General features: G+C 38.7%; 1 protein-coding gene across 3 annotated transcripts in view; it reads left to right on the top strand.

Moving 5' to 3' along the window:
* NFKB2 (nuclear factor kappa B subunit 2) overlaps window positions 1–24,701 on the top strand; it is a 396,915-nt gene that overhangs the window by 368,164 nt on the left and 4,050 nt on the right. For all 3 annotated transcript variants that reach the window (XM_044056528.1, XM_044056530.1, XM_044056529.1), the window contains one exon: window positions 6,368–6,479. In XM_044056528.1, the coding sequence (XP_043912463.1) occupies window positions 6,368–6,479 (112 nt within the window). The remainder of the gene's footprint in view (window positions 1–6,367; window positions 6,480–24,701) is intronic.

The raw sequence follows: 24,701 nt of genomic DNA on the forward strand, positions 1-24,701 counted from the left end.
CTTCCTCTGCCTTCCAGGCCAGACTCCCTTTAGATTCAATTTGTGCAGCAGCCACATGGGTAAGGCCTCATAAATTTGTCACTCATTACAAAGTGGACATGGCTTCCCGGAACAGGGCTTCCTTTAGGTCCACTGTTCTGAAGAGTTTATTTCCTTGAGCCACCCACGAAAGAAGGTGCTAGTGATGCTGTCCCAATCAGCATAGAATGAAGGTGAGATAGGACAACACAACATTAAGAAGTTATGTACTCACCATAATGTTCCATGTTTGTTGTCCATCTCGCCTCCATTCTTGTGTCCCACCCTCCTTCCTCCTCCTTCGATCCTGGAGGATCGGGTAGATTAGTATATCTATAATTGGATTATGGAGTCTCTGTTTCCCTTCTGGGTCTTGTTTAGACAGGTTGTTTATTATCATTTGATATTTATGCTTTCTCTTGCAAACAAGATCTGGGTAATCTTCCCGGAGCATCTTGGGATAGGGTATAGCCTCGAGCCAGTGGAAGCTTTCAAGCTTTTGAATTAGGCCAAGTTGGAACCAATGCTCAGTTCTGAATCCAACCAAATGGCATAGAATGAAGGGGAGCTGGACAACAAACATGGAACATTATGGTGAGTACATAACTTTTTATTTTGTAACATAGCAATGAGTTGTATGTGGACTCCATATGTTTTCAGTGATTGAAATAAGAAGTTCCAATTGACAGAGTCTAAGCTGGGCATTAATATCTTCATCACTCGATGGGTTGCTATCTGGCTTACTTACAGAACCCACACTGTAAAAGTAGCCGACTCCAAATCCAGCTCCAGACAAGTGGAGTACCTCAGTATTCAGTCCTAGGACCGCTCTTGCTTGGCAACTACTTCTCTGAAGTACAGACCAACACTAAGGGACTCTGGCTAATAAAGTTCGCAGATGACTGCAAACTGGGAGCCATTATTGAATCCCCAAATGATGTGGATATTCTACAAAAGGGCCTTACAGAAACAGATGCTTGGTGCCAGAGCCATGGGCTCAAGCTCAATGCCAAGAAATGCAGTTATCCCCTTTCAGAAAAAACATGTACCTGTGAATTACTACATAGCTGGCAGTACACTAAACACCGAAAGTGTGATAAGAGACATAGGGACACAGGTGGACAGTGGTCTCACCTTCCATAACCACATCGCCACAACAATCAAGATGTCCTTCTATGTGGCACACCTCATCACTAAGGGCTTTTCATCCAGAAAAAAGGAGGTCATTGTCCCACTGTACTCATCCCTCATTAGACCCATTATAGAATACAATGCCCCATTGGGTATGTACCTCTCAAGATATCTGCAACAACTGGAAAGGCTGCAGAAATGCCTCACTAAAAGAATCACAGGCCTAAAGCAGATGCCCATTGCTGACCGTGTAAAAAAACTCCAGATGTACGCTGTCGCATATTGGCTACTCAGAGGTGATCTCTGCTTAACATACAAGGCCATGTCAAATGCAGAGCTGCTGTACATGCTACACTTAAAGAAATCCCAATCCCTCAGAGCCACACGCTTCAGGGATCTAAACCTTGTCATCACAATGAACAAAACATGCTGGAGGGATAGTTTCCTGACCCAGAGACTCCCCAGACCCTGGAATAGACTGCCCATACATGTCAAGCAGAGTGCCACTTTGGCCCTGTTCAAAAGGAACCTTGACTATTGGATGGGAGATAGGAAGTTCACCCCAGGGATCACGTCAGTCACCCTGCTAGACAGGGTTCCAGGAAAGTAAGTATTGTTGGAAGAAATAGCCAGGGAATTATTATGGTTAGGCTTGTATAGGCCCTAGGGCTGATAACCTAGTACCAACCTGTGAACCTATGAGTCAAAAGCTTTTTCCAAATCTTAAGACTTAAAATTGCTAATTTAGTTCTATTTGTATTTGCAAGGCCAATAATTATTAATCTTTTTAAATTGTCATGTATTTTCTTGTTTAAATGAAGCCTGTTTGGTCATTGTGAACAAAAAGTCTACTATATTTTTAATCTTTTTGTTAGAACGGACATAAACATTTATAATCAGTATTTAAAAGTGAGATAGGTCTATGTGAAGCACCTTTTGTAGAATCTTTACCTTGTTTCAGTATAGGAGAAATTAGACATTTCCATGATGACAGAATTACGTCTGCTTTTTGAACATGTAAGCAAACATTTTTGAATAGAAGTAATAACTTATGTGGTAATTTATAAATCTCTGGTATTAATCCATCTTGAGCTGGGGATTTATTTTTCTTAAGATTTTTAATCTGCTCCTTAATTTGACTAATGGCTATATCTTTCATCATATCAGATGTTTTTATTTAGAAAATCTTCTAGTTGCTTTTCTGCTTGATTAACTATTTCAGTATTTAACCTTTTGTAATAATTATTGTAAATTAACAATATATCATTTATATCAGTTGAAATTTCCCCAGTTTTCAGCATTTAAAATAGCGCTTATTTGATTAGTTTTAGTGGTTAACTTTGGTCTATTGGACAACTTCTGAAGACCTTTCAGTGTAGCAATATAAATTAATTTTAGCTAATTTAGAACCCATTCCTGGAAACCAATACAAATTTGCCACTGTAATTCTTTTTTTTTTGTATTAAATTGTAAAACTATTAAAGGCAACATACTTTTGTTATAAGAATAGGCATATAAACATTTTAGCATAACAACATTCCTTCTCCATAAAGTGACCATTTCACTTCTTTTACTCTTAAAGAATAAATCTCCAGTTTATTCTTAATCCTTATTAGCCATATATTGTAGATCTTTTTCTAAAAAATGAGTTTGTTGTAATAGAACAATATCGGCTTTAGTAAGGCCAGTATAATCAAAGGTCAATGTATAAGGGCAGCTAGAATGACTTCTGAACCAACGGATATAGATGGGGAGTTAGAATTCATAGGGAGTATGTTTTTGAAAAGAGGGTATCCCAGACATCTTATTAACAATACTATTAAATATGTTAGATCAGAGTGGGGTAAGAAATACAAACCACTAATAGGAAGGAAGGATTCAACCATAGGATTTAAAAAGGTTGGTCCACATGAATATCATGGTAATTTTAATAGGGCATATATATTGCAATACGGAAGTTATGCTGAAGATATCAGGCACACTATTACAAGTAATTGGAACATTTTGAAGGCAGATGACAATTTAAACAAAGTTTTAGGGGAACAACCTACTTTTGTGTACAAAACAGGTTTTAATCTCAAGTATCTATTAGAAATGAACAATACTTATAGCAGGACTAAGAAAAAAGTAGGTGGAACATACAAATGTGGTAATTGCAACCAATGTCAATATATTATGGAGACAGCAAAGTTACAACTGGAAAACATAAATCAGAATACTGTTTATTTTCAGTATGGTAACTGTCGGACACAACATGTCGTGTATTTAGCTAAGTGCACCTTATGTGCTTGTTTTTATGTAGGTAAAACGGATAGGTGTCTAAGAAACAGAATTTATGATCATAATTATTGCATTAAGAAAAAAGTAGATACAAATGCCTTATATAGACACCTACAAAAATATCCTGGATGTAAAGGGTTTATATTTGCCATTTTGGAGTATTTGAATTAGAATCCTAGGGGTGGTAGTATTACTAAAAAGTTAAATGAGAAGGAAACAATATGGCAAATCCGTTTAAACTCTACAGTTCATCCAGGTTTGAATGATGCTATTTCTTTGAAGGCATTATTAGAAGCTAAAATGTGATGATTTTAAACATATTTGTTTCCCTTGAAGTGATGATAAGTGAATTCTGTCTTTTAAGTATATGGAAATTTAAAAAAAAAAATTATATTTTGATATTAAGTGTTAGTTATTTTAGATGTTTTCTGAATCATACAAAAAAGTACAATTGATTTGGTATATATTAAATTAAAGGTAGTATATTTTTTTTAAAAAAGCTTGTTTAATTAATCAATTATTTTAATTGTTGTATTAATTGATAGGAGTATTTAAGTCAGTGTACTAGTTGTTGTGTTGTTCTGATGAAGTCTATGTAACTAGATGAAAGCGCTTAACCTACGAGTGTTTGGACTGGATTGTATTGTGTTGTATATTAAATTTCAAGTTTCTTATACGTTTCGCTTTAATTGAATTTGTCGTTTAACTATACTCAATTTGTCCAGAGTGGACTTTTTTATAAAAAAGTGCAGATACTGGTATAAGGGCAAGTACAGTCGGAGTCTTTCCCTTATCTCAGCGGTTTTTGACTGTTTTATTCGTTTGTTGCTGCTGCTGAGTTTCTGTATTTATTCAGGCTTTAGTAAAATGTAAATATTTAAATAATTTTCTTTAGTTAATACTGCTGATGTCATCAACAAAAAAAAAGAAGAAGCCAGCAAACTGCAGAAGCAAGGAATAATTAACAACACTAAACACACCTGTTTTATGTCATTTTTCTTAATTGAACAAAATAAAAATATAGTTTTCCTCAGTATCATAAGAATAAAGATGAAGTGCAAATTCCAAATAAAGTTAAGCACACAGATTGAAAACAACCCACAAACCTGTAGAAATAATGTTCTTAGTCTTGTTTGGAACCCAAAACTAACACTTTTTTGAGATACTAAAATAACCTATACATTTTCAAATTGGTAAAAGTTCAGCAGATTATAACTAAGTTTATCTTTTCAAAATTCAGCCTAGAAAAAAATGTATGTGCTCATAATGAGATGGAATCTCTGTGAAAAGGAATTATTGTCTCAGAGTTGTTAACTGTATTTGGTGCTCTGGAGGGAAATGAGCTTATCCATCCCCTTCAAAGCAAACCTTTATGATTCAGCATTGGAGTATATTAAGAAGTAGCACTCGAAAATAAAAACAATGTAATTCATTAAAAAGGTAAAGCATTTTTTTATTACTGTTTCCATAGCAGTTTTGAAAGACTTCTAGTTTCCAAAAGACTTGCTGTCAGTTTAAGTGACTTAAAAGTAAGGCCTATAAAGCAGGTTTACACTTGACTAAGTCACATACATTTAGAAGAGGTCTTTTTTGAATCAGAGCAGAGTTGCACCAAAATAAATCATGTACACCAAGAGCATATCTTTTGTACGCAGGTACCATGTTTCACTGTGGTATTGACAATAACAAATGACCTCATTCTTTTAGAAATTGTGAAACTATTAGTTCAGATAACTGGAGGTTGTGTAGCTGTACAAAGAATGAAAACCTGATTTATTTAACAAAGATATTACCTGGACATGATTGCTTGTATAACTTAATGTTTTTCTTAAGTGCATTCATGGTACTTTACTTGTATTTTACTGTCCAAGAGGAACAGGACAAGTTATTCTTTCCTTAAGTTCCTGATTTAAATAAAACTGATACTGAAGCAGAAAAACAGTAAAATGTTACTGTTAGAAATTTGAAGTCCTGCTCCTAAAGAACCCCTGGTGTAAGACCCTTTGGTGATCTGATTAAACAAACTTAACTGTTCATGTTTCTGACCAACTACTGGGCAGATAAAAGCAAGTTGTTGTTTTCTATTTTGTAGGACACAGATATTGATTATTTAGTGTCTAAACGTATTACAGTTGTCTAAATCACCTTATGTGCTTGGCTGCTTTTGCTGGTCCCGATTTCCCTCTGAGATTTTTTTTAGCTTCAGCTTTGGAGAGAAGGTCAATGAAGGTAAACTTGAAATAGTTTCTATACAATGTTTTGAACTTGACTGAGTCTTTCAGTTTTCATTGTGCATTATTTCACCTGTCCTGTAAATTGTCATAAATTACCATATTTTCTCATTAAATATTAGGGTTCCATGAAATGTGGTTACCCACACGTGGACCTCTGCCACTGAGAATGATGGCAAGGAGACTCATGAGGACAATAAGTTTGTACCAAGTTCCAAGTGTAAAATAACAGTTTGGATTCCATATATAACTTTCTAGTCTACTTTCCTGAACTACTATTATAAGACAGAAATAAATATTTCACTCAAGATGACCAGTGCAGAATGTAAAAAATAAAAATAGACTGTGAATGAAACCTCTGCAATAAATAACCGGGACAGTCATTTTTATTAAAATTATTTTTTTTAAATAAGTAAGCTGTTTCATCCTTAGTCTTTAATTAAATTCAAAACCTTTAAAAGAGCAAGTACTCTTGTCCAGCAGTTAGAATGTCATGCATTTCAACAAAAGAGTTGCACTTGCTTTTATTTTGGAGAAATGAGGTTCTCTAGGGCTTGCTAGGGTTAAGAATCAGAAGAACCTGTTTACTACTATCTGCAGTAGCATTTATGTCAAGAAAGGTATGCATTTTTCTGCATAATTTCACCTCATGATAGCATGAGAAAATTGTTTCCAGCCTTTGTAAAAGTGATCATTGTTTCATTTAGCTTGCAGGTGGAACTGTTATAAAACTGATGGATGCCCTCACTTTCATGGGGTTACACACGGGAGTGGACATTCTCAGACATCATAAGCCGGACGATAAACCACAGTGCACAGGTAATACTTCATGACGCAGCATGTAGTTTCAGGCTTTTTAGTGGTTTGCTATGCTTGCTCATACTATTAGCAGTAAATGAAAAAAAAAAAAAAAAACACAACTTGTTTTGTTTTTGCAGTAAATTGTCATTGCACATCAGGTCTTAGCCAATGGCAGAGGCAATTTAGCCACACTACAAATGCTTTATCTGATGTTCTGGTTCCATCTGTGGTGGACTGAACAGCCATTATGCAAAACCAACAGATGTCTGGCCTCCAGTGTGCAGCTGAGCCTGCACATTTATTAGTCAGGACGCCTGCATTATGCAGGCAGATTGTTGGCAGCTACACTAGGGACATACATTAAAGTGTACATAAAGAAACTCTGCTCATATGGTGATCATTTATTCTTCTACTCTGTATGCAGTGACGAAAGGTAGCCATGTAATGTAGGAGTGAATGGCATAAAGATCTTGAGTCACATTTAGCAGCTGCATGATAGAATGTAGAATTTGTTACATCACCCCCCTCTTTGTATAAAAAGACAGTAATGTTTATTTAGTACTTTTTGTCCTGATATCCTGATCACACATTTGCCTTTTATTGTCTGCGCTATATCTCTTTCTTTGTCTACTGCCTTAAAGCTGGTTTTCTCCGTCTAACTTTTCCTTTTTACTCTCTTCCCTTAACAGTATTCGGTCACAGTGCTTTATTTCCCTACATGGAAAATGCATGTATATTAGTAAGAACTTATAATTTTCTTCCTTTCTTATACCTAACCTGTCCTTTTTGAGTGACAGATTGATAGTGTTTTTATTTAAAAGTTTACATGGACACTGATATCTTTCTCACTTTAACCTCTCCAGTTGAAGTTCTGTAGAAATAACTCCTAATCAAATTGTGATCTTCTTCCACTACTCTGCCCAGTATAGTATGATGTCTGTGGTTTTACTGGCGTATATTGACTTGGCTACCCTTAGCAATAGCTTGGATAAGCTTGAGGCTTTGCTTCTACTGCATAAACCAGATGCTGCTGTTTCTTTGTCCTAGCATAAATCATGCGCCCCCATCATACTTTACATTTTTAAAACTGCAGTAGGTTTCTAGATGTGGTCAGCCATGCATATGACACAATGCAGATCCCATGTCAAATGCAAAACTGTCAAGCACAGAAGTGCTGAATGCATTACCAGCATAACATTATGGCATCTCTGCCCATCCTGGGAAAATGTGTTGTATACACCATGCAGTCCTACAGGGCAGAGACCACCAGCTGAGGTTTGACAGGCTCACAGCACTGCAGCCTGTGCTTACAGCATACGGTCTGTTTTAAAGAATTTGCAAATGAAGTTGCATTGGGCGTGTACATGTGCGTGCACACACAGTTTTGTGCACGTGTGTTATTTGTCTGGATGGTAACTGAACTTGATCTACTGAGGCTAAATAGTGACTTTATTTATGAACAATATAGAAGGCTTTGTGCAGTGCATTTCAGTCATTCTGTAAGAATGTCTGAGTCTTTTAATACAAACGTTAAAGGTGCATCCATATCAACCATATGCTGTACAGTGTACTTCTCAATAGTATGGTTCATGCTTTTGCAAGCTATCAACATAGATGCAGGTTACACAGCAAGCAGTTTGATACGTAAAGGTGTACAGAGAGAAGGACACTGCATTGCAAGCGGAAGTAAATTCTTTCCATGTATATACATACAGGTATCTATATTACATATGTGTGTACATACATATATATATATATATATATATATATATATGTGTGTGTTTGTGTGTGTGTGTACATACATATATATGTGTGTGTGTGTGTGTACATACATATATATGTGTGTGTGTGTGTACATACATATATATGTGTGTGTGTGTGTGTACATACATATATATATATATATATATATATATATATATATATGTATATGTGTTTGTGTGTGTGTGTGCGCGCCTGTGTGTACATACATATATATATATATATATTTGTGTGTATACATATATGTGTGTGTGTGTGTGTGTGTGCGTACATATGTATATATGTGTGTGTCTATATATGTACATATATATGTGTGTGTGTGTGTGTACATACATATATATATATATATATATAATATATATATGTGTGTGTGTGCGCGCGCCTGTGTGTACATATATATATATATATATATATATATATATATATATATATGTGTGTGTGTGTGTGTGTGTGTGTCCGCATACATATATATGTGTGTGTGCATACATATATTTGTGTGTATACATATATGTTACACCATCAGTCCCCAACCACCGGGCCACAGATCGATACCAGGCTGTGGATCATTTGGTACAGAAAGAAACTTCTTATGTTGGCTGCACTACTATTCAAAAAAGTGTATGTGTGTATGACTGTGTTTATGTTTCTGTCTATGTGTGTGAGTAAATGTGTACATGAAAGCTGAATGTACATGTGTATGAAACCAGAAGAGACTGCGAATGCATGTATGAGTGAACAGTGAGATCAATCAAGCCGTTAGTTTACACTCGCTAAGCAGTGCTTTTGCTGTTTAGTGAGTTTAAAATAAAAATAAATTCACTCTAAAAAATTGTGTGTGTGTGTGTGTGTGTGTGTGTGTGTGTATGTATGTGTTTCTGTCTGTGTGTATGAGTGAATATGTGCACAAAAGCAGAAGAGACTGTGTGTGTGTGTGTGTGTGTGTGTGTGTGTGTGTGTGTGTGTGTGTGTGTGTGTGTGTGTGTGTGTGTGTGTGTGTGTGTGAGACAGTCAGAGACAATCACTGGCAGCTGCAGCATCAGTTAAGAGGTTTGTGTACCTCCAAATATACCTCTCAACCTCTCCACACAAGAAATTTGAACAGAGAGACAAATAACTGGGGACAAACGACCAAAAATACGGACAAATTTTAAATATTGTTCTTATAAACTTAGAAGGTTGCTAGAACAACAGGGTTTCCATTAGCATGTATTATCTGAAGTTATACAAGATAATAGGAACAAGTAAAATTATATGACAGGGGCTGTCTGTATTGTAATAACGTGAAAATAGGTTTTGTGTACTGGCTGAGTATGTGGTTGTCCTGCAAAATCTTAGACTTCATAAAGAAATGTCCTGCTTTTAGTATTGCAAAATGTGGCTGCGATAACTGAGCATAACCATTTTTTTTGGGGGGGAGGTAACCATTTTTTTTGGGGGTTTGGACGAAAGTATTTCGGAGAGCATCTGTCCGCATAATTGTTCACTGAAAATAAAGAGTATGAACAAGAAGCAGATCACACTTTGTCATAGTGATATATATGGGTAGGAGTTCAGCAAAGAGAAGAATGACAGACACTAGCAAGCAGGATAGAGTGAATTCAGAGATTTGTGATGAAGTTCGTGTTTAATGTCTGCAGAAGCTTAAACTTATCATTTTGTGTTTGTGATGCCTGCTGTTGGAGAAAGTACTTGGTAAAAGCTCTGCCTGTTAACACTCCGGATGTGTATCATGAGTGTGTGTTTCTAGGTACTGCTGTGCGTGAGGTAATTTAACTGAGTTTCAGCCTATGTACCACTCTTCACTTTTACAATGTTTGAACTATATTTTGCCTCTAGGGTGTACGGCTGCAGCAGCAGAGTACATAATAAGTGCGATAGTTCTAGTCATAATAAAAAAAAATGGTAATCATATAGTGGTCTTAAATAATGATGTTGTGACCTAATAATGAGATAAGACAATGAAGGAAGAAGTGATTGTTAGAGAAGGGTATGAACCTTTGAGTGTATCACTGTTTACACCAGAAGGATATTGAAAAAAGAATGTGCTTACCTTGTATATGTGCATCATCATCATCAGTGTTTTTCGCATTTTTCTACATGGGCTCAGGGTATCGTGTTAACTGTCTCCAACTCTCTCGATTCAGTGCCACACTCCTGCCTTCTTCAACACTCATGCCTGACTTTTGCAGATCTTCTTTCACACAATCCATCCACCTCTTTGCTGGAGGTCCTCGCTTCCTCTTACCTTCTTCCTGTCTGTCCCAAATCTTCCTCACCAGGTTGTCGTCTTCTTTTCTACACATGTGCCCAAACCACCATAATCTGTTCTCTTTGAACGTTCCTGCAATTGGATCTACTTTGGCTTCTGCTCTTATGTCCTCATTTCTTCATCTGTCCCACTGTGTGCATCCTACCACCTTTTACAGGCACTTCATTTGCATCACCTCTAGCTTCTTCAACTATTCTGCCTTTACTGTCCAGGTTTCTGTACCATACAGCAGCACTGGTCGCACCACTGTCTTGTACACCTTACTTTTCAACTTCTTTGGCATTCTTCTGTCATGGACTACACCTGATACTCCATGCCAGTTACTGCAGCCCTTCTGATTCTAGCTTTGACCTCTTCATTCAGACTACCCTTCTCCTCAACTACCCCTCCCAGATACTTGAAGCTGTTTACCTGTTCCACTATCTTCCCTTCTATCTCTATTCTCAGCTTCTTCTGATTTCCCCAATTTGCTGCCATTACCAACTCTTATCTGTGCTTAGTTTCATCCCGTGTGCCTTCAGATTTGCATTCCATTCTCCTATTCTTTGCTGAAGTTCTAGCTCAGAGTCTGCCTGCACTGTCACATCATCTGCATACAGCGGCTTTGTTGATCTGTCCCCTCCAACCTGTTTGCTAATGTAGTCCATCGCCATTATGAACAGCAGTGGGCTCAGAGCTGAACCCTGATGTACACCTGTTCCCACTGGGAACCCCACTGTGAGGTCGAACACTGTTCGTACTTGAGTCATTGGGTCCTTCTACATAGCCTGCACTAATTCTACCAGTGTTTCTGGGACTTCAAACCACCGCAGTACTGCCCAGATCAGCTTTCTTGGGACCTTATGCTTTTTCCAAGTCTAGGAATGCCCAGTTGGATTCTCTCCTCATCTCTAGCTCCTTCTCAAGTATCTGTCTCAATGCAAACATCGGGTCAATTGTGCTGCTTCCTGATCTGAATCCAAACTGCTCATCTCCCATCTTACATTCTATTACTCTCTGTATCTGTTTATCAGTCACCTTGTCCAGAACATTCATGCAATGTGATAGGAGTTTGGTGCCTCTGTACTGCCCACAGTTGTGGATGCCCCCTTTGTTCTTGTACACTGGCACGAGTATGCTTATTCTCCAGTCATCTGGGATACTCCTTTCTCTCCATACTGCTATTAGTACCCTCAGGAGCCATTTCTCCCATATCTCCCCCAACATCTTTATCATATCTGCTGTGACCTCATCTGAGCCTGCTGCTTTCCTTGACTTCATCTTCCTTAGTGCTGTTCTTACTTCTTCTAGGGTGGGCTCCTCCTCTTCTCACATTGTAGGGTGTTTCTGGAGCAGTACAGCTTCTGTAGGGTTTTCTTCATTCAGAAGCTGCTGGAAATGCTCCTTCCATCTGCCTTTGATGTCCTGTGGACTGGTGAGCAGGTTGTTGCTGGCATCCCTTATGAAGGGTGTCTGACTGTCTTCTTTATATTTCTGTCTTTGCCTTGCAATGTGATATAGTTTCTTTGTGCCCCTTACTGAGTCATTTCCAGAAGCTTGTACAGTGCCTCCAATGCCATATTCTTTGCTATTGCATAGGTTCATAGGTTCATAGGTTCATACTAGGCTATCTGCCCGAGGGCATTTACAAGCCTAGCTTTAGTATGGGGAACTATACCCATTATTTTGCTGTGCCTCTGTCGAGCAGTGACACTGAGGTAATCCCTGATCTCCCATCCATTGGTCAAGATTTCTCTTGAACAAGGCCAGCGAGGTGCTCTGCCTCACATATACCGGGATTTTATTCCACAGCATAGGGAGTCTTTGGGTGATGAATCTATCCCTCCAGCATGTCCTATTAATAGCCATGTCGAGGTTTAAGTCTCTTGTGGCTCTGATGGATCTAGATTTTTTGAGGTGAAGCATATTCATCAAATCTGGGTTTGACATGGCCTTGTATGTTAGGCAAAGGTCACCTCTGAGCAAGCGGTGTTAATTGAATAGAGCTGGAGTTCTTTCAGTCGGGCAGCATAGGACAGATGTTTGAGACCCTTTATCCTTTTGGTGAGGAACTTTTGTGGCCTCTCCAGCTGCTGCAAGTGTCGGGTCTTAGCTTCTTTGTTAGCCAACCAGTAGTCCTTCCTAGCCTGGTCACTATTTTCTGTCTCCCACTTCTTCCTGCACTCCTTCTTTCTTTTGATGACTTCCTGGAGTTCTGCCTTCCACCATCAGCTTTCCTTATGTACCTTATTTCCATACCTGGCTCGGCCACATATCTTTTCTGTAGTTCTAACACATGCTGTTTTTAGGCGCTGCTATTCTTCTTCAACTCCACCTATTTCCTCCTCTTCTTGGGGTGCTAGAGCCCTGAGTAATTCCTTGAACTGTTGTACTTTCTCTCCTGTCAGCTTCCAGGTATTCAGCCTGGTCTCTGTTGATCTTAGAGCCTTCCCTGACCACTGCTTGCAGCTGATAGTGGCAACTAGTGGTTTATGCTGTGGGCCGACTGTTTCACTGGGGATGACTTTGCAATCATGGATTCTACCCTTGTGCTTTTTACCTACTAGGAGGAAGTCTACCTAAGTTGCCTGTGACTACCCTTGTATGTGATCTTGTGACTGTCTCTCTTTCTGGACCATGTGTTGGCTACTATCAAGCCATTTGCCAGACAGAAATCTAGAATGGCTTCTCCTTCTTTATTCCTGTTGCTCCACCCATGTGGACCCAGGCAGTCCTCATAGCATGTTGTGTCTGTCCCGATATGTGCATTCAAGTCACCCATTATCAACACCAATTCATGTTGTCCTGCTTTATCTAGAAGGTCCTGTAACTGCTGTCTGAATGCATTCTTTTCCTCACTATCACAACCCTGCTGTGGGGCATAGGCTGAGATTATGAATACTGCCCTATCATTATACTGGAGTCTGACTGCCATGTATCTGTCATTAATTCTGATGATATCCCGCACTGCCTTCTGAAGCCTCTCTCTCACCACAATTCCTACACCATTTCTAGCTTGCCCTCCAACTGAGTAGTAGACTCTGGATCCCAAGCCAAGTGGCTTTGCTGCACTGCCCTTCTGTCTCATCTCTTGGATACATAGGATGTCCAGCCTCCTCCTTATCATCATGTCATCCACTTCCAAGCTGCGTCCTGTCAGTGAACCTACATTGCCTTGTATAGGTGTCTTGTTGGAAAAGATGGATGCACAAGCTATTACGTGAATCACAAAAGATGAATAAAAGTTCCTCTTTTTCTACATTACTCAACAAGGAAACAATCAGGAACAACTAGGCACAGTATGAAATTTGAAGGGGAGACACTGAACCTTGCAAAAGTAATTATTATTGAAAGGGTTGCTGAAATGTAAATCAGCCTCCATAGTGCATTTTCTGGGACAAGGGGGAATGCATTTATTTATTTATTTGTTTAATTGTATTTATTGATTCGGATAGTCTGACTGAGCTGATAGCTGCTTTTCTTTGGAATCCCATGTTGAAATGGTGCAGATATTAATCATGCGCAATTAATAATGCGAAAAGGAAGTTTGTGATAGGTCCAAAGGAGGTCTGTGAACAGCCAATAAGACATCATCTTATCAGTAACAGTTCCAAAGGTTGCCAGTAAATCAGTAAGACAACTACATGGTATTAAAATGTAGGTTAAAAGATCGTCTGTTCTGAATGATATGAAGTCTGAAACTCGAATGCCTGTCATTATTTAATGACTTCAATCCCCAGTCATTTGCTAGAAAGCTACACATTTTATGAGGATGGGACCAAAAATGCGAGCCAAAAATCTGAACATTCTACAGAAATCTGGACAGTTGAAAGGTGTGCTCTGTTAACTCTTAGCCCAAGATATCCAGATAAACCTAAAATAAATGGGGGACAAAGACTCAAAATAGGAACATATTTTACTTGATTGTTAGGATTTGTGTTAGCATGCATTTTCTGAAACAGAGGTGTCCATGAGAGAGTGAGTGAGAGTGACAGTAAAGAGGTTTGCATACCTGTGGACCTTTCAGATGAAGAAATCTAGACAAACCCTAAAATAAAGAGGGAACAAAGGCTCAAAAATCAGAACAGATTTTAATTACTGCTCTTATAAAATTACAAACTTGCTTAAATAAAAGGATTTGTGTTAATATGAATTTTCTAAAGAAAATAATATTTTGAAACTCAAATGCATATCTATGCTATTTATTTATTAGCATCTGTCTCCAAAGACTAGCAAAAAACGTAATGTTTTAGGAGTAGGGGACCAAAAAATAAAGTAAATGCCTGGGTACTTTTAAGTGTTATGTTTTGGATGTAAATTGCTTCCTCCAACACCATTAACACATACTACAACAAGTTTGTAACAGTAGGCGGAGGAACTATTTTACATCAAAAATATATAAAAAAATATATAGTACTTAAAAGAATAAGTAAACACAACGCAGCAATTTTACAGAGAGCCCATTCTCCAGTCTAAGCTTAATAATCCCCCCCAGGGTATGTGTTAATGTATAATTAATGCCCTTCCAGGGGTGAAGAGGTCCTCCGCTGTCCCTGAGGGGGTGCTAATTAACACACACCCTGTCGGGGATTATTGCTTGCTTATTATGTGCGTGCAATGGCCAGTCCATGGAAATTGTCTTACTTGAATGGTGCAAAAAAGGTTGGAAACCACTGTGTTGCAGTGGCTTACAGCTGATGTCATATGGGAAGAATATCAAATGTGTTTGCAAGGTAAGAAAATGCAGATTGTATGTAAAGTCAACAGAACACAATGCATGATCTTGAATGTTGTTTGGTAACTGGTTTAGGTAGTAGTTTGCATTTATGGTGTTATAGTAGCATGCTGCATTGTTGGTACAGTATTTAGATGTGTGCTGTTTCTGTTTTTTTGCTTTGCAGAGTATTTCTTGTTTGAATCCATTCCTTTGTCTTTAGTATTATATGATTATAGTAGCCATTTGGCCGTAGTAGTAGCTGCCATCAGTGGACTAGAAAGAAGTGTTCTGTCAACCTGTTTTGATGTTATCCTCCTTACTTCAAATTTCAGTTGCAGAAAACCCACCATCTGTAAAACAAAAAACGATACATGAAAACTTGTTTACTCTAAATATTGCCATTCCTAATTGCTATCAGCTTTCAAGGCAAGATCAAAGCTGTCTTGTATGTCACAGACCCAATGTCTGCTATTCACCTCAAAGGTGTCGGCAAATTAGCCTTGCTATTGGTCTCTGTGAGATCAGATCTCTCAGCCTTCTGTTTTAATGTGTCTTACAATCTCACCACATTCACACTGAATAGCATCCCTCTCCCTTGAAATTAACATTATAGTCCCATTATTTCTTTATAATTCTTTGTGATGCCTGGACAATTGTGCCTTACCAATTAGCGTTTTCCATCCTCATGCCAGAGAATATCGAGTGCATTCCTTTCCCCTTTGACCTCTGTGTAAGATTAGTGCAAATTCAGTAGATATTCTACTTGTTTCCTTGTTACTGCCATATTTATATCATGGGCTTGAGATCAGATAATTGTAAAACCCTCTGCTGGTTTTATGGACAAATCAGAAGAAGCCTGTGAATCTACTAGGTTAGGTCGTAGCAAGTGACTTGAGTTCTGCCCTACAAAACATTATGCCATGTGCTGTGTTCACTGCCAAACACCACATCTAAGCAGGAAAGGGAGGAGACATTTAAGGCTTCTGATGTGCGTTCTCTGGCTACTCATATCATCATTTAGATGGTGGAAAATATATTTGAACCTACATTTAGAGTTTTAGTATTAAAATTATTTCTAACGTTTTTGTAAAGTACCAGCCAAGGATATTAGTGAGACTGATTTCTTTGAATAACATAATCTACCCCAATTTCCTAACCAGAGCAAGCCAGCCTGCTGTCTCAAAGTGCTGTTCCCTGCACTTCTGTCCCTTTCTTCCTGAAGAATTATTGCTCTTGACATCAAGGACAAGTTTTGTTTTAATAAAAGTTGAGTAGTGTTTTCCTTCCACACCTTCTGGAATTCCACTAATACAGAGTGTCTCTCTCCTTAGCTGGTGTTCACAATCAGTTGCTGTAGCATTAAGATGTCCCTCTTTGCCTCTACTTGGTCTTTAATCTTCTTCTTCTTCTTTCGGCTTTTCCCGGTTAGGGGTCGCCACAGCAGATCACCTGTCCTCTCATGATTGGCAGTGGAGTTTTACAGTGTCAAGTTGTCAGCCCGGCGCCAACCTTCCACAGAAGGCACACACACACACACACACACACACACACACGCGCACACACACACATGCACTCACACCTAGGGCCAATTTAGAGTGTCCAGTCCACCTGCAGCATGTCTTTGGGATGTGGGAGGAAACAGGAGTACCCAGAGGAAACCCACGCGACCACAGGGAGGACATGCAGACTCTGCACAGAAGGCACCCCAGCCGAGGATCGAACCAGAGAACCTCTTGCTGTGAGGTGACAATGCTAACCCCTGCACCACCTTGGTCTTTAATCAGTGAATATATTATCTGAATGGCCGTACATAAGTATCAGGAACTTTCATGTAATTGTCTAGTTTAGTGTTCATTCTGTGCATCTCTTTGTATATTGTTAGCAAACTGACTTCTGGTTCCCCATTTTCCACTTGCCCTTTGGAAGAAGACTACTCCATTACCAGAAATTCTCGACATGTATGGCTCTAGGACGCCTAATCCTTTGTTTTTGCTTTCTGACTTTGACTTGATCATCTGTTGCATTGCACTTACTCTGGATTCTGTAACTCTCTGCATGTTTCAATGGATGAAAAACATACAGCTTTAAAGTGCTTTTTTAGGTCTGTACAATAGTGCGTACCTCCTTTTCTCCTATGCAAGTTGTGCCATACCACAAGTCCATTTCAAGGCTATATTGACCTATCCTGTAAGAACAGACTATGTTTACCTGTCAGAATAACTGTGCTCCAGGTGCAGCAGGTTACAGAAATGTTTTAATTTGTTTTTGTTTTCTTTTAGTAAATTGTCTGTGGAAAGGTATGTGTGTATGTATATCTGTCAACAAGCTATGCAGAGCTGTATATGTTTAGCTATCTGTGTAACTATGTCTCATATAGGAAGAAGAATGCTATTCTTGTGTTTCACTGGGGGGAAATAATGCCTTTTGGCAGTGCCATGTTAGGTGACTGCTTTGTTAAGCGGTGTACCTACTGAGCTACTGCTCTATGACCAGTCTTAATGCACTGATGTAGGCCCCGGGTAAGTACATAGGGGATGAAATCTTGCTGTTGTTAAAGTTGCATTGCCAGATCTTACTCATATCCATGTACCTCGACAGTGCTGACTGCAGCACTAATGTAGTTACCAAGTAAATTGCAATCAGTAATCATAGCAAGATGTTCCTAGCAGCAGTCAGTATCCTTCCCCCATTCTCAGTATACAAAGTTAATGAGCTAAATTAATACCAACATCAGGGCCCATTAAATCTGATGTATTCCTTTTAACAATATTAGCGTTGACTCACTCACACCTGCAAAAAGCAATCGCGCATCTTTCTTGGCTGACTTTAGTCTTCCTTAGATTGTCACTACCTCACTAGTCCTAATCTCAGATCTGCTAACTATTCTGCCCTCAACTCTCTTATTAAAAATTGTCCTAAGGGGGATGTTAACACCTGTTTACTTCTACAAGCAGTCAGTGAGAGCAGTCCTATACTTGCAGTCTCATGCTGTAAATCAGTTAAGCCTTCTGTAGTTTTAATCTACTATTGTTAAATTTCTCCCTTTATACTAGAATTACAAATTGAGATATCAGTTAGTCATGGGAATCCTGACAATGAAATCCCAGATCTAACTTTAAATGCTGCCTGACAGTTAACCACTGGGATACCCAGATCATTGCATTTCTGAAATTTCTCTAACCCTTGCACTTGTGGTGGAGGTTGGGGGGCACATACCCCTGGTGCAGCTCATGACATATGCTGCCCGGTCATGAGGATTGCATCCCCATTTCTTTTTTCAGCCGTTGTATTATAGATACTGATCCTAATATATGTTATTGAAACGTAACTGCATTCATCACCTAATTTGCACAAAATTGCTAACTTCATTCTTATAATTTTTCCACTGTAAGCCAGGACCTGTAGCAGTTATACTACCTGAGAGACATACAGACTATGAGGAACTGTTAAAATACTGTTGCATCAGTCCAGCCACCTGCAGTTGATGAGTTGGGATGAGAAGCTTGAGACCTTTACCCTGCCCAGAAGATGGTGACTTTGGAGGGAGGCCAGCACAGGGACTGGCAAGAAGGCCCTGTGAGGAATCCCATCTCAGTAGTAAACTGATAAGAGAAAGTAAAAGACTGGGGGGACAGCTGTGGAATAGAATCTACCTTAACAAATTCTGTCCCTGAGACAGCTTACTGCTCCTCGTGTGTTGTGATAATTCCTTTGGTTAGTCATTTTGAGCTTCTGAAGTTTGAATTTGCACACCCATCTGACATGGAGGGAATTCCTGATTCCCACCAGTAATGGCTCTGTATTTCAATTTGTGTTTAGGGAGTTTAATCATCTTCTGCCCCCTCTCAAGTAAAAGAAGTCTCTCTGGCTAGAACTGAATTGACTGTGGGTGCATCATGTGGCCTTCCAGGGACAACTAACAGAGTGGACATGTATCTACTGTTGGATGTATGATCAGTCTGATCTTGCAGGAATGTTCTGTTGGGAGCTTAGTCTAGTGCCTGCACTATGCACTATATGGGCCTGTCATAATTTGGTGCTGCATCACACTTGTGCTATTCCAGTTGTTTCGGGCCCCATCACAAAACACTTAGTAGCTGCCTAAAGTTTATGTATCACACAAGAGGAGCTCAGGCAACCTCCTGCTGGAGTGTGAAGGACGACAGTGTATTACTTCCTTTCAGTATTCCCGTGATAATGGATTTTAAGGATTGTGAGGTCTGTATTTTAAAACTTCCCAACCAGAAGACACCTGTTTTGTAGAGATTATTAGGCTTACAACGTCTGTTGTAGGCTGGCTGATTGCCAGTCATCAGCCTTCCTCCCAGAAACTTTCTGAAACAGTATCTACTATATCTGACTGTCAGCATTCCATTAGGAGTCAACCATATGGAGGTGTCTTCACAGACTATAGATATAAGCATGGTACCAAGTATAAATTTCAATAGTACTGACTATTTTTCAAAGAAAAAAAAATCATATTGTGTTGTTGAAAAGTTGGGCAGTTTTAGAGAAGGAAAAGAGGGTGGTAAATATGTTATCCATTAAATGAAGCACGTAAATTCTTCCTCTTTGTGCATGTGTCCAGTGAGGATTTTTTAAATGCCCAGTAGAGAAGTTTCAGATTTTAATTCAGTGGAAGTTTGTTCCAGAGTCCGGGCTCAGTCTAGAAATGCTATATCTGCAAAGCTGTTTTAAAATGGTGGTCCAATTGAAGTAGTGATGTTATCCTAGGCATTTCATAGGGTATGAGCTTGTACTCTTACAGGGAATTTTCTTCTCAGAGATGGGCAGTTTCCTTTATTAAGAATTTTAAAGAGTGAAGTTCCTGGTAAAAATAGTGTTCTTGCTGTAAATGGGAACCAGTTTGTTACAGTGGTGTCACTGGGAGTCATTATCAGTGACATATTCTCTTGCATTCCACCTGAAACCATAACTGTATTTGCAGATGACATCATCTTCTACAGAAATCTCTCATCTAGCCCTTCAGAAGAACTTATTCTCCCTGCTTGCAACTGACAATAACCAACAGTTTTTCTCATTGTTGCTAAAACTGCAGCCATTTTTCTTTAACTTTCAACCCAAACTTTCAGCTAACTCCAGTTTGCATATTATGAACCCCACTAAAGAATCCATCTCCTGGATACAGCTACAAATACTTTTGCATCATTTTATATCAAACCTGGGCATTTAAACTCCTCACTGACCTAGTAGTTTCTGAATTACAGCTCAACCTAACACCTTCTACTCCATTTCAAATCATCAAATCGGCTGGCCAAAGAAGACAGAAACTCCACAGCAAAAAAAAAAAAAAAAAATGGCTTCATACAAGGCTAGAATGTGCAGTACCTATTACCCATATCTACCCATACCACGACAGCAACAAAACAGATGGCACTGAATACACTATGTAGATTTATTAAACTGTCGAACTTGAACACCCCTACCTTACCCTGCAGAATGCTATCTGGCTTCCTTTCACTGCTTGATCCATCTTCCGTCTATTCTACTTTATATTTAAAATTCCAAATCATTTCTGTATTTATGAATGAAGAAATAAACATGTTCTGAAGGGGGTAACCACATACAACCACATATGTGTTTTTCACCACGTTCTCTTATTTAATTATATTAACCCCTTGGTTGCACAGCCATAGAGAAAAGACAGGCCCTTCAAGAAGGAAAACTTTTCCTCCATTCTATGATCAGCATTTTGGTGCTTAAATCCATGGTCAGAGTACAGCTGCATTTAAATGATAACTACCAGCATGTAACTGCTCAACCCTTCACTCTCAGGACCTGTAAATTAGCTTCATGAATCACAGACCTGCAGCAGTGAAGAACAATATTTAAATCAGAAGTATTTGTTGCTAATGGGATTTGATAAGTCTAATCTAATGTTTATGGACGCAACTGCATTGAAACTAAAAGGACATGCTGCCATTTCTGATTGCGTTATAAGTATGTCTGCACCATACTGAGAAGACAAGTAGGGGTTATTTAAAAGGGAGTCATTGCATTGTGGAACATTCAGTAACCTCCAAGTAAATTGCAGTATTTAGAGGAGGTGAGGAATTTCTCCCTGGATGAGTGTGTGGAAGACTATACCTCCTCAGATAAAATGGTTTCTGTTTACATTAGTTGTCATATTTTATTGTCTGTTTTTGCACTTGTTGAATTTTCTGCAATTTGGTGCTTAGCAATGTTTTTCTGCTTGCTCCAGAAATGTGTCCACTTCCAGCTTTTATGCTGTGGTTTCTCAATCATTTAGGAAATACTTTTATTAGGCACATAGCTGGCTTTAGGCACCAATGTACCCTGTGGTCGTTGGGAGCCCCTCAGTCTTGAGGGACACCTAAACACAGCAAGTTATCTTATTCTGATATTTTAACATTTGTCAAACCAACAAAAGCTAGTACATCAATCTTGTGTACTTAATAAACTAGAAGGATAGTAGTCAAAACAATAAACAAAAAGGGTAATGACTCTCATTTATGTTGCCATTAAAATGTCAAGATATATGTGGTTATCATAGCTGTGTTTAAGTAGCAGACTTCACAATTTCATTAAATTTGTTACCATTGACATAATTAAATCCCACTGGTGGACATTCTCTCCACTAAAACTATCATCATAGCCAGCTTTAGAAACCTGCAATATCTTTGGCTGCATGGGGGCCCTTTTAATCATCCTTGACTGTTTGGTGCCCCTCACTAGCTGCTGCTAGATGGGGAAAATGAAAAGGAAAAAAGTGCATTCATTTTCTGATTATGCTCTTTAACCAAAACAGGGATGTGATATGACCATTTTAGGATAAAGCTGATAATCAGTCAGTGAATGAACATATACAAGGTAAGTACTAGAGATCAGCAGCCCATAGTGACTGATCTCAGTGCAAACCTTGGATTTTATGAATGCTTCCAGGGATGGTTTTCTTTTTTAGGCCGTTTTATAAATATTGGCAGAACAGCAGATACTGGAACTCTCAAATTATTTTCAAGAATTCTGAGCAAAGCCAAAAACAGAGGCTCAAAATAAAGAACACATTTTAAATATTACTCTAATGCATTTAAAAACTTAACAGAATAATACATTTTGCATCAACATGCATTTTTGGACAACAAGAAGTATGAAACTATGATGTCTGGGTTTATTGGCTTTCTGTAAGGCTCCCTGTTGAAATGTCAGCACTCAAAATGCCGAGTGCCAACGTGCCAAAAAATAGACCAGAAACCTATGAGAAGAACAAATCCTGAACATTGCTCTTCTCCTTTAAACTGTTTATATGCAGGAGGGCAAGTCCCCCTATAACCTCTGTGACAAAGGGCGATACTGTCAGCCCAACTAGCTGGAATTTTGTAAATAATTATATGTCATTGGTGAATATCGAAATGATTTATGCAAGATGCTTGTGTGACAAATGTATTAGAACTGCATGTCATGTGTATATCAAACCTGCTGGTACAGAAGTGTGTGTTGAAAAAGTTTTTAGCAAAGTGCTGTTTGAAGTGTAACCACAGTGTGCCCTACTGGAATAGAACAGAAATGTACATGCACTATTGTAACTGTTTAAATGTATATATTTTAACAGTGGAAACTGGAATACAGGAGATTACCTTCAGAAAAATATCTGAAATGAAATTACTGTATGGATAAGCAATAAAAGATGGGATCTTTCAATTTTCATTGCAGCTACAGACAGACTGAGAAGCTTTCTGTATTGTCTTTGGAGTGAACTAATTACTACCCCTCTGAAAGTATGAAGGAATGTGATTGTTTTATGACTTCCAGCATCTGCCAAAGATCTGAGGTCTATGTATTTTCACAGGTAGATGACAAATACTGCCAGCTTCCAGCAGTGGGGGTTTCACCTGAGATAGAGTCAGATGACCAGAAATGATGTCATTCTGCAAGTTATCCCAGCAGTAATATTTGAGATATTAATTTGAGAAAACTCAGAGACAGTGCATTCTGTATTCTGTCTTGGACCTGACAACAACTAAAACTATTCATCACATCTGCCTTGCTCAGATGGAGTAAGTTACTAGGGAACAGTATAATTCTCTTAGAGGTAGTCAGGAATATAGCAAAGCTTAGTTTAGATATTTTTCATTATTTATTTGAGAGTGTCCTGCAATGTTGTTTTAAATATTTCCTATGATTTTGAACTCTGATGTCACTGTAAATATATATTTAGTATTTTCTTGTTTTTTTTATTATTACATATGTTTAAACCTTTCTTTGTGGCTGATCTGTCTACATATATTTAAGTTTTGAGAGTACTTAACATATTTATTTGGTGACACTGTGTGGGCCACTCCTAATAGCCTGCTCTTAGTCAAACTACCATTTGTATTAATATTAATATAACACAGTAAGATTGGCACCGTTTGTTAAGGGCCTTAAAGTAGCTGCTAAGGAGTTGGTTGGTGGCAATGATAACTACCTTGTAGTCAGGGCAAACCACTTGTGCCACTTTGGCAGGGTCACGAAGCACTGGATGGACAGAGTGTGTGCCGGAGGACTTGGCTTGGCTACTCAGCTGAGATTTCAACTCTATAGCTGTGCCAGTGGGAAGTCTTTTTGGGATCTGGGGAAAGAAGAAGAAACCAGCCCTGGACTAACTATGGTCTCTGTGTGCTCTTAAGGGAAATTGCACTTGATGCAGAGAGCTGCATCTGGAAATACTGTGTGTGTTTACTTGTAATCCTCCCAGTGTACATCCCACAGTGTTGCCAGTGGTGAGGATTGAGGCTGTTTGATTACTGGTCCAGTGGTGGGTCATCAAACCCTCACCCTCAAACGTATATATGCAAACATAGAGATCACCATATCTTGCAGAAAAGGGAATATTACAGTAAATGCCATCTTGGATTTAGCATACAGGTCCACATTTTGGGAGTAACTCTAGCGGATCCCAACATTTCAAGTAGTTACCCTGTTTGGAAAACTGAATGATTTACCAAGAAATCAAACATTTTACAAAGGACAGACCAAAGTTATTAGACGAAAACAGGGACAGTTAATGAAATCAGGGGCAGTGACAGGTATGCATTACTCCTCAATGAAGTAAATAAAAGTGACTTACCCTGCTGCTGTCTGATGACTGCCAAACAGCAGTCATTGGTCTAGTATACTGCAGTTACTGAAATAAGTGCAAAACTAGTATTGATGGTGTGTGTGTTGTAGTATTTCACTTTCTAGCACAAACAGCAGCAGCACTGCCATTATGCTTGTGGGGGAGGGGGGAGTTGTTGCTTTGTACTTAAAAGTAACAAGCTGGACATATTTTCTTTCACTTGCCGTCACAAACCTAGACCTTAGACATGACAGGTAGCTATCTTTGGTGGTTTGGCAGGAAAAGGATGCATGTGAATATGACTGTTCATTACCACTATGGCAGAGTGAGTAGCACTGCCATTTCACGGTGCTTTGCAGTGGCTGAGTTCTTGGCTATGTGGAGTGTGCATGCTCTCCGTGTGTGTGTGTGTGTGAATAATATCACTGCTGCGAC

This window comes from Protopterus annectens, chromosome 14.part0 (genome assembly GCF_019279795.1).
Source record: "Protopterus annectens isolate FY-2018-M chromosome 14.part0, PAN1.0, whole genome shotgun sequence".
Taxonomy (NCBI): Eukaryota; Metazoa; Chordata; order Ceratodontiformes; family Protopteridae; genus Protopterus; species Protopterus annectens.